Raw genomic sequence first — 11,049 nt, 5'->3', positions numbered from 1 at the left:
CAGGAATCTTGAGTTTCTTCAGGCCCTTTCTGCTCTGTGTGCTTTCCCTTCCCTGTCCCAGACAGCCATTGCCCTGTTGTATTTTACACTTACTTTGTTCATGACAGTTCATAAATATAATAACTGCAAACAGAAAAAAAGTTTCTACAAGTGAAAAACAGTAACAGAGTGAGAGAGGTCTTGTGAAGCTATAACTTTGCACCTCTGTCCAAACGAAATTGAAACATCTGTCTTTTCTTAACCTGTCTTTACTGGAGAGCTGAGTCCTGCTCCCTTGGAGGTCAAGAGGGACTGATGCAAGTTAGCTGAACTGAGATTAGAACCTGGCTCTGGGAAAGACCTGGCAAACTCTCCTGACACAGTTCTCAGCTTTGTCCAGCAAAATGAGGAACAGCAGCAGAGAAACACTGTTTCTCTCTAAGATGCTCCAGCAGATCTCTGTTACCAAAGTCTAAATACCCAGTTAAAGTCAATGCTATAACACCTATTTACAGTTTTATAGGAAACAAGTTGTGCAAATTCTGGTGAAGGATAGAATGAAGTTGTACCTTGCATAAACATGTCAGTCTTAAAACTTTTTGCTTCAGGAAAAAATACATATAAAGGGAATGCATGATGAGCATGTGCAAATACTAATTTCACTCTTGCGAAAGGATTCTGGATCACTTCTGCCTTTGCCCAAAGATCCAAGGTGCTTTACTAATTCACCTTTTGATCCCTAGGAAATTGAGCTTGCTGATAAAATTTCCTTTAAACCAGGATACAAAATGATCTTCAGGTAAGGTGCATTTCTCTCAAAAGGCAGCGTGTCAGGCTCTCAGGAGAAACCGTGGGACTTGGTAGGCAGCAGGTCGGTGTCCTGTAAAGGGGGCTTTGCCGTCTTAGTTTTTGTTTCCTCTGTGCGAGGACATGCTGCAGGCTTAATGAGCTGCGAAATGTGAGCGCTCACAGAATTCTCCCATTCACGGTGCAGCTCCGTGTGGCTTCCGCCGGGCCTGGGGTGGTTTTTTTTCGGGAGCTGATTCAATTACTCCACTCTTCAGGTTCAGCGTTCGTGAAAAACAATGATGGAGCACAGTGTCACAGGTCACTCCTGATTAAACATCCCATCCTTCTCGCAGACATTTAGCTCAGAACCCATTTGTGTGCGACTGCCATCTGAAGTGGCTGGCTGATTACCTGCAGGATAATCCGATCGAGACGAGCGGCGCTCGCTGCAGCAATCCCCGTCGCCTTGCCAACAAACGCATCAGCCAGATCAAGAGCAAGAAGTTCCGCTGCTCAGGTAATTCATTTATCCAGCCTCTACTGCACTCTCAATTCAGGAATAAGCAGGTCCAGAGAGCCTGCTAATCGAATCTGCGGGACAGTGTTTGCTGTAATGGATATTAGGGAGCATCTTTGGAAATTAAATTTGGGAAATTCGGTTAGTTCAACAGAAAGCCAATTACCTTATGGATTAGGAAAAAAAAAGAAAAGAAAAGAAAAAAAAAAAGGCAGTCTATAGCTGTGTTCTCTTAAAAGCAAAGCAAAGAAAAAAAAAAGATAAAAGCTTGTGACATTTAATTGTAAATAATTACTAAATTTTTGAATATTTAAGGAAAACAATGACAATATATGTGAATCCATATGGGAAATGTTATATTTTGACAGTGTGGAATGTGGCTGGATTGTCATTTGTATTCAAGCAGAGCTCTTACTGGCCTAATGAGAACTGAGTTCAAGTTTAGTTCCCAGACTTAAAAGAGTGAGAACAGTATGAGAGATTTTTATGCAACTGGCAATGGGCATTTCTGATCTGGGATGGGAGAGAAGCTGGGGGTGAGGGAATGGCATCAATTCACGTGCTTTCATAGACCCATTTCCTTATGTCCACAACTAACACACTCTAACTCAAGTAAAATTGCCATCAAAGTTGGTAAGATTTTTAGTTTCAGCAAGCTTTGAATCAAAAAGTTCATAATAATTTAGGCAAAGATATTGTCTTGTGAGTGAGACGGAAAAATATTTCCACCTGAAATTAACTTCCCAGGTAACATAAACAGCTTTTTCTCAACCCTATCTGTTCTTTATTTATGGTTCAGCTGTCAGTAAAAGGATATTTCTTGCCTTACACAGCACAACTAAGCAGATGACTCCTTCATGTGTTTTTCCTATCGGTTATATTGGTTGTGTCTATTTTGGATTACTGCATTTTTGTGTACTGTAAAGACAAGCAGGTTTCAGTAAGCAAATCTATTAGTGTGTACTGAGGAGAAAAATGACTGTTATTGATGGAGTACCTTGCAGTGTTTTCTATGAAAATTACTATGATTTTTCTCTTTCTCCTCTGAAAAGAAACATGATTAATTGTGTTCCTGGTGGTAAAAGATTAATGGCTCTAGATGGGGATGCAGCATGAAGATGAGTGGCAGTTTCAGAAAAAAAAAAGCCGTTGTGCTTTGTGCATCTCTGCGAGCAACATGCCGAGCTAAACCTTCCCTTTATGGGGAAAAGAAAATAAAGATAACTTCGTTTGCAGTCAGCTTTTCTTGGGCAGGCTTGTTAAAGTCTTCAATCCCTTGTGACTCAAGCCACAAAATTTATAATCAGACCTGAAATTATGATGTATTGTATCTAGGTTTTTGGTTTGTGTCCATCATAGTAACAGTGTAATGAGCCAGTAATATTCATATCTAAAGAAACTGGAAATGAAAATGCATAAATATAGTTTAGAAAGGAAAGCAGACTGCAGAAACAGATCTATATAAACCTGTACCCAATTTGCCATTGTTATTTTCTTCTGCTTTTATTAATAGGCTAGAGGAATTAATGTTATGTGTGTGCATACATGCTCTGAACAATGGTCCAGGAGACTGGGGAAGGCAAACACCATCTGATACCATTTAGGAGAGGTCATAGCTAAGAAGAGCTACAGTGCAGAGCACAGTACCTGGTGATGCTGAGAATAATACTTTGTGTGAGTTCTTGTCTTGGGGGTCCTTTCCTTGAGGCATTAGTCTGTTTTTTCCCTGGGTCTCCAGCTCTGCATCTATATCAAAACCACATGGAAAAAGGAATAAACCTGACTTATGGAGGAGAGCAGGGATTGTACAGCTTCAGAACAAAGATTTCAGCTGGATGAAAACTAATGCTGCTCAAAAGCTCAGTAGAGAAGAGCTCCTTGCCTGTAGAGTTTCCAGATGGTGATGAGATACATTGAACTCGACTTTCTGTCTGCTCACATGAGACAGGGAACATCTAATGGTTTAGAAAATCTTAGTTTGTAAATCAATCCAGGGAACAGACATCCTTGGCACCTGTTCTGCTCAATTTGTCCCTTTGAATCATGGCTGCTCCAGGCTTGGCATTTAGCAGGAGTTTTCCATGTTTTCATTTTGAGGAATACATTTCATCCCAGGGTCTAACACAGCACGTCTCTGTACAGAATGTCCATGAGGTATGAATCTTCATTTAGAGCACTGGGCAGTGCTTTGTGTCATCCAGGGATGACACAATCCCACTGGGATGGCAAGGCTTAGTAACTTGTCAGTGTCCTTACTTTCTTTGGAATTCTCCCTCTCTAGTTTTTATATCTTCTCCTCAGTGTATGAGAAAAGAATTTTCATTTTAAATTCTTTTGTAATGTGCATCTCTTTCTCCAAGAGTTATTTTTTTCAGGATCCTGGTATTTTCATGTAGTTTGTGTAATGCATTTAGTACATGTCAATGGTCAGAAAGTTGCTTTTTGAGGGGAAAACACAGGGAATGTGAGAGGTTGGTTAAGGAAGAAGTGTGAGGGATTTTATCCTCACACAGTCTTTGACCTTTGAGAAGAAATGAGAATGCACAGAAAGTGTGAGCTCTGTGGGAGCAGAGGTACTCAGGCAGTGTCAGGATCACACCCAGGAGCAGTTAAGCCTAGGTGAGCTTAATACTTTGACATCAGGGAAAGGACAGTTTTAAAGTCATAAAATCCTGAGGTTGTCTTGAAGCAATCTGTGTGTTTTCCACATTCTTTTTCACAAAGGCATGTAGTGATAGGACAAGGGGGAATGGCTTTAAACTGTGAGATGGTTGGTTTAGATTAAATACACAAAGGCATGTCTTTCCTGTGAGGGTGGGGTGGCCCTGGCACAGGGTGCCCAGAGAAGCTGTGGCTGCTCCATCCCTGGAAGTGTCCAAGGACTTGGATGGGGCTTGGAGCAAGCTGGGCTAGTGGAAGGTGTCCTTACCCATGGCAGAGGGTGGGACAAGATGGTCTTTAAGGACCCTTCCATCCCAAACCATTCCATCATTCTGTGATCATAAAGGGGACTGTCAGAAAGGACCTGTTATGAGAAAAAAATGTGATTGTTCAGTAAATTGAAGGAAAAAAGGGAAGTGCTTTTTCTATAAGGATGGGAGAGAGGAGTGGTAAGCAGGAACAGGAGAGAAGAGCTGAGATCTTTGAAGTTTCATCAGTCTGAAGTGGCAGAGGAGCATTGAGAAGGTAATGTCAAGAGGACACAGGGGCAGATGGGCTTAATAGAACTGTGTTTGATAATTAAATGAAACTGTGAAGACAGATCTACAAAACTTCATTCTGTTCACTGTTTCCTTCAGCTTTCGTTCCAGGTCCCCACCATCCTGTAGATAGCATCTAGCCAGAAGTGCTTGCCTTCTTTTTCTCGGCTGATCAGTTTTTTCAATTGAGGCATTTTTCCCAGATGCTATTTCCTCCCAGAACCTAATGACTCAAGCTTTTACTGATAACAATGGAGCAACATCTGCAAAGGTTATGAGTGGCCATAGGAAGGAGCTTCTGTGCAACAGGTAGATAATGTACATAATTCTTTTTAAAAGGAGAATTGGAAGCATTATAGCATGAAATGAAGGAACAGCAGGGAACGGGACATGTTTTTGCCCAGGGCTGTGAGACAGGCAAAGCTTTTGAATATACCATCAAATATGTTTAAACTTCAGATTTCAATAGATACTATTTCCTGTGATTTTCTGCTTTCCACTTAATGCAATGCACCACAATGATAACAAATCTCCCCCTTGCTCAGCTGTCTCCCCACAGCTATACAATCTGAGACTAAAGAATCTGAGATGTTTTCTTGAAAGAGAAATCAGAAGAACAGGCTGTGACTAATTCTCTCTCTCTTCTGTTTAGAAAAGGGAAATACTGTCATTTTCAGTGGTAACAGTGAATTTCTGATGATCATTTTCTTTTTGGCTACATCTGCCCACTCTGACCACCTAAGGATCCAATGGTGCTTGGCAGCCTTAGGTCACAGGAGGCTCCCATTCTTAGTACAAATAAGGGGAAAAAAGATCAACACAAATATCCTGCCCAGAAGCATTTGATTAAGTTTACTACAGAGCAGTTTTGTTTTCTAAGGCAGCACTGGGCTTTAGGAGTAAGGGAAATGAATCTATGAGCAGATTGTGTCGTCTCTGTGGTAGCTTATTGTCACTTCAAGACTTGGCAGGTTCCTTGATTGCTGTGTGACACTGTGTATGAAATAGCTTTTGGAAAGAATTGCCCTTGCATTCAGCTGTATATCTATTTCTCCCTGTGATATGTTTGCATTTTTCAGTATATTGTGCATTTCAAAAGCAATGGAAGTTCCACCTGCTGTACTGACACAAACTATCTCTGATAATGATCAAAGCAATGTGTTTCTACAAACATCACATCAGAAAAGCTTTTTATCTTCTAATTCTTAGAAATAATACTTTTATAAAGAAGATTGCTATTTGAAATAGTATGAGGTGAACCTGTCTTTGTGCTTGCTCCTGCATACATTGTGTCTAACTGCCTTTAATTAGTTGCTTCAGTTCCAGACAGTGCTGTACAATCAAAAGGACAGGGGAGAACAGGAGTAGGAAAATGAACCATCTGCCAGCATTATTCTCTCCTTTTTGGACACTACTTCTCGTTAACCCAACCAAAAGCAAAGCCTTTGTGGTACATTTGGGTCCAAACCTGGCATATTTAGGGCTAGTGTCATTTCTCTCATGTTATCCCCAATTATTAGATGGTAATGTAGATGATTTTTGTTCACTCATAATTTTTAAGGCATTTGATAAAATCTCTTCTTACTAATTGCAACTTTTCTCCTAATTCTTTATGTGTCTTTTCCAGTCTCTGTCTTCATACGCACTCACCTTCCTCAGGTTACCTGTCTGCTTTGGAACAGAGTTGCTGTTTCTTATAATCACCTGAAATTTCCTTCTCTCTACCCTGCATTTTTGCACCTTTAGAAGCATGGAACTGCTGAGGATGGAGTCAGGAGAGCACAGGCTGCACATCAGGACTTTTTGTCCCCTCCCTGTGGCAGTTCACACATTTTGTGTCCTTTGGACTCCTTGGGTTATCCCCTTCTCTGCTCCTAGTGATGTGTAAAAACGATTTAAGATTTTTGAGCTCTCAAACTGAAAGCTGCAATGCATTGCTATTCCTCGAGCAATGTTTAAAAGTCATGAAAGGTAGGTGAATTTAACCCAGATCTTACATAATTTATCTGATTGAAACACTCTTCAGTTGTTCCCATAATTTGCCAATCACTCTGATGACAACTTTGCAAATCCCTTTCATTTTTAATAAGCAAGTAGTCATTTACAGACCATGTAGACATGCTGCTGCCCTTAGCACTTTCTGTTTGATGGAAAGCACAGGTACCCACCTGCTCCTGTCTGCCTTGTTGCTGTGCTACAGGGACACGTGTTGGAGATGTGATGATCCTGCCCTTGGTGTGTGGGGCTCCAGCAGCCTCTGCCTGAGCAGGCACCAAGCCCTGACAGCCTGTGGGTTTGTCCTGAGTGCTTCAGACTTTTCTTTTGTTAGTGGGAAATCTCATCTGGGGCCAAGTTCCAGCACTTTTCTCACCACGGCTTTTGCCCTGGCATGAGGGAAAGGGATAGGAAACACTGCTTATGATTTGAGAAACTGCATTCAGATTTCTGTCTGTGGTTTGGTTTAGTTTGGGGGTTTTTTGTATGTTTTGATTTTTTTCAGTTAAATTTTGCATGTTGTGCCCCTTTTTTTCCCCCTGAAGGACACAAAGACTCAGCAAAGCTACTTTCACAAACCCTCTGAATGTACCGAAACTTGAGGATATGTTTGTGGTGCGTAAGAATTATTCTCATGTGAATGGAAGGTTGTTCAACACCAATAAATCACCTGCAGATTAAATCCTGCACTGAATTTGTAATTATGAATATGCATTTTTCATGGTACACTGAAACTGAGTCTATTTGGGCTTTGGTTTGCATGAATTCTTCCTGAAGCTGAAGTCATTAGAGAACACAATACAACTGCTATGACTAATAGTAATGGAGCTGAATTTCCTTGCACTGTGGAAATGTTCCTGTTGTTAAATTAATTTGGCTGTACTGGATACTGATTATAGCTCTCCCTTTTCTGCACATCTTTGATAGCAGTTCAGATCTTTATGTAAAAATTGTGTCAGTTACTCTAAGACTTCACCAGCCTGTGAAGAACACGATGGTGAAGGGTTCTGGCTCTGCAGTGAGGGGAAAGAATGGAAATCATTCCACTCAAGGAAGCATAAGCTTAACATAAAACAGGTGGGTCTGTTTGGCAGAGATTGTGATTCTTAATAAGAAAGTAAATTGACGTGTTTCAGTTAGAGAGTTTATCTTAGGCTGTGCCTCATTTTAGTTTTGAGTTGAAGTAGTCTTCAAAAAAGCAAAATACCTGAACAGCTTTGTTACCCACCAGCATCATTACTTGCAATTATAGGAAAGAGGGAGGATGGATGTTGAGTCACAGATGCATCCTTATCACTTAGGCATCCAAATAACACAGTTACCCTGGATTCCCATCTCGGCAGAGTACAGGGCTGTGGAGATTCCTCCCTTGAGATCTGAATTGTTCCATTAATTACCTGTGTCAGAAAGCTGAGTGATTGATTGCTCTTTTAGCCTCAAAAATTAAGGTGGGACAAAGTTTGCTCTCTCCTCTCACCTTGCCATTCCATGTGTTGAGGTTAAGCTGAGCAACACTTACCAGAGATGCTAAGGTAGCACCTTCTGTGTGCACAGTGGTCACTTGAGTGGGACACAGAAAATAACTGGGGAGGTGCTGGCATGAAGAGAGCTCGTCAGCTGAAACCAGTGCAAGGATGTTGGTGCTGCAATCGGACAACAAATTTTTCGTCTGACTATTCTGAGACTGCAGCAGTCTCCTGAGGTGTTGCAGCCTGATGGGACAGTTAAACATGGGGTCCTGTATACAAATCCTTAACAAACTGCAGGTTCAGTGACTGATTAACAAAATGTGGATTACAAGAAGTGAACTAACACCAAGAGCAAACCATACAGTGCTGCTTGGCTATAAAGTATCTATAGGGAGGGGTTTTCATGGAAGCTGGAAAATAGCTGGAGATATGGTATTTCATTCTTCAACTTCTTGTTTGCAAAAATTTGTGCAGGATGATCTTGTGTACATCCAAAGGCTTATGGAATTCTTTTCAATGTAATTTATAAAATAGTGTGCTTTCCTGGTATTTTGGCTCTCCTGTATTCTAGGGACGTAAATTAGGATTTTGACAGACTTTTTTGTGTGCTGGTACCTCTGTTCATTGCAGCTGATGATTAGTTTAGGCAGTTATTGTAAGTGGTGTTTAATTAGTGCAGCAAAGGAATAGAGACTTGTTCAAAATATTCTCATGGGGTTTCTCAGGAAGGCGTTTGCAGAGCTCAGACTGCATTTGTTTCTAGTAGGACTGAAGGAGTTCATTGACACTGAAATTTCTGAGTTTATTACAGATATCCCACTTAATACTGCAAACCAGTATGTAATGTAAGTGTCTTTGGAAGACATGAACTGTTACTTGTTATTGTTTAACAGAGTAATGTGAATTAATTTGTTTGGAGAGCCCAGGCCAGAACTGCTGCTTTATTAAGGCAGTGTAGGAATAAGGATATAGGACTCTACATCCTTCTTCACTGGGGCCATACAAAATCATTGGCAGGAATGCTAGTTATGATTTCTAAGTAAATGAGGTGTGGATTCCAGGATTATGCATACTTCGCATTAATCAGGCGAGAAAATTAATATGGTTTTGTGTCAGCTTGCATGAGTCACAAAGAAAATTAATGATCTAATGTTTTTATCAATTCAGACTCTGGCTAGTTTGGCAGCTTGTGGAGATTTAAGGTTTATTGTGTTAGGTTCCCCTAAAAGACTGCTTTGGTTTATTTCTTAGACTGCAGAGATAGACAAAATCAAGCCTTACTTCCATTGCTGAACCAAACCCACAGTGTGGGGTGGCTGAGTTAACACTGTACTTGTTTCCTGGAGTTCCCAAGTACCTGACAGTTGACTTTTCTGCATAACAGTGCTGGGTCATAGCAAAGTGGTGAGGCACAGACCCTTGCTCTATTATCTGTCATCTCTGCTCAAGTACTTGCCTTGTTCTCCATGTAGGTAATGAATAATCTGCCTGATGCTGACTTTGTTCTTTGGGCACTGCAAACCCCTTACTAAGGCAGGTGATATGTATTTAAAAGCACAAGCACTGACCTTCACTGAAGTCCAGCAAAACACTGAGCACTTGCAGAGGACAGCCACTTCCTCTCTCATTTGGGAATCCTGCAAGAACGTTTGAGATGTGACTTTCAGAATCATTGCCCAGTGGCACAGCTCTGGAGACACTGGAGTCAGTGAGAGCTTTATTTCAGTGGGAGCACTGAAGCCTGAGATGAATGCCCTGCTTTATATGTCAGAGTTGCAGGAATGAGTTACAAGAAAAAAGCTGTTTGAAATAATCCAGGATGTCAGAAAGAGAGAATGCTTGGCTTCCATCCACAAATGATGTACAAAACCCAGCAAATATGCTCAGAAACAGAATAACAAAATGCTGTCTATGTCTGTAGTAGCATGTGTGTGCTACCTTGCTGGAAAGTGCAGAGGAAACCAAAAAAAGAGAAAAGAAAAGCAGTGGTAATTACAAATTTTCAGTGTAAGTGCCACCAGCATGAAGGGCCTCTGGGAGCTGAAATCAAGCTCAAAGGGCACTCAGGGAGCATTTAAGGCCACAGCTTGGCCATCATCAGCTCAGAATCTGCTGATATTAATATGGGCTGTGGTATTTCTAAGGTTGCATTTAAATAAATGGAGCAAACCTTAATAGCACTTTTACTGAAAGGAGACACCAGGAGAGAGTAAGTAATAAAAAGCAGTGTAGATTGGGCATTCACTGTGTGATGGGAGCTGCACGTGCTCCCTGGAAGGAGCTGTGAGCAGTCCTTTGGTGGTGTTTTCTATCGTGTCAGCTCTGTCTCTGAACTCGCCCGGGCTCTGTTCGTGTTCACTAACCCCAATTGTGCTCCAGGGCGTTCCTGCAGTAGCATAAAGGATGACCTCTTGTATCCAGCACCTTTTTGCATGGGTGGAGTGGAGAGCAGCTCTCCGTGAACCTTCAGCTTGTGCTTCTCCATGCTGCTTCCTCTCAACGCTCCTCTCTCTTTGGCGCTGCCTAACTCTGACTCTGGCTGTCCATGGGGTTTTCCTTTGTGCTTGATCTAACCATGTGGTAGAACAATACAAATGGAACATGGTTCTGTCAAGCACCATGGAAGGCTGCATACTCCCTGCCGCATGGCATGCCTGGATACTTCTGCTGGGTCAGAAGCATCAGAAGGTGAGAGATTGCCCTTTCCGCACGGGAACGGTGGAACAGGTGAAGTGTTGCTAACCAGGCTCCCGGGCACTGCCAGGGAGCCACAGTGGTGTTTGCACAGACTTTCCACAGGGCTTGCATGCAGAATAACCATTTCTAAGTAATTAATCTGTTTAATTGCTCTCACAATGAAGGAGTCAGGCGTCCTGTTGGTCGATAATATTCAAGGGTGATTCCGGCCATACCTACTGAGATGAAAAATCACTTTTGTCTTCTTACTTTATGAATAATGTAAGCTGCATCTGTCTCTTTGAGCTGTCCAGTGAATCCTTCTACTTGAGGTACACTTTGGATGCCACTTCTGCAGCAAGACACCTGCCACTCAGTGTAACTTTGGACCTGCTCTGAGCAACCTTAATGTGCTGGCATTGCA

The 11,049-nt window shown here is 41.7% G+C and overlaps 1 protein-coding gene across 3 annotated transcripts in view; it reads left to right on the top strand.

The window, feature by feature from the left end:
* SLIT3 (slit guidance ligand 3) overlaps nucleotides 1–11,049 on the top strand; it is a 470,081-nt gene that overhangs the window by 345,624 nt on the left and 113,408 nt on the right. For all 3 annotated transcript variants that reach the window (XM_017726544.1, XM_017726545.1, XM_017726546.1), the window contains one exon: nucleotides 1,122–1,285. In XM_017726544.1, coding sequence (XP_017582033.1) covers nucleotides 1,122–1,285 — 164 coding nt within the window. The remainder of the gene's footprint in view (nucleotides 1–1,121; nucleotides 1,286–11,049) is intronic.

This window comes from Corvus brachyrhynchos, unplaced genomic scaffold, assembly GCF_000691975.1.
Source record: "Corvus brachyrhynchos isolate BGI_N302 unplaced genomic scaffold, ASM69197v1 scaffold262, whole genome shotgun sequence".
NCBI classification, from domain to species: Eukaryota; Metazoa; Chordata; class Aves; order Passeriformes; family Corvidae; genus Corvus; species Corvus brachyrhynchos.
This window is presented reverse-complemented; position numbering and strand designations above follow the sequence as displayed.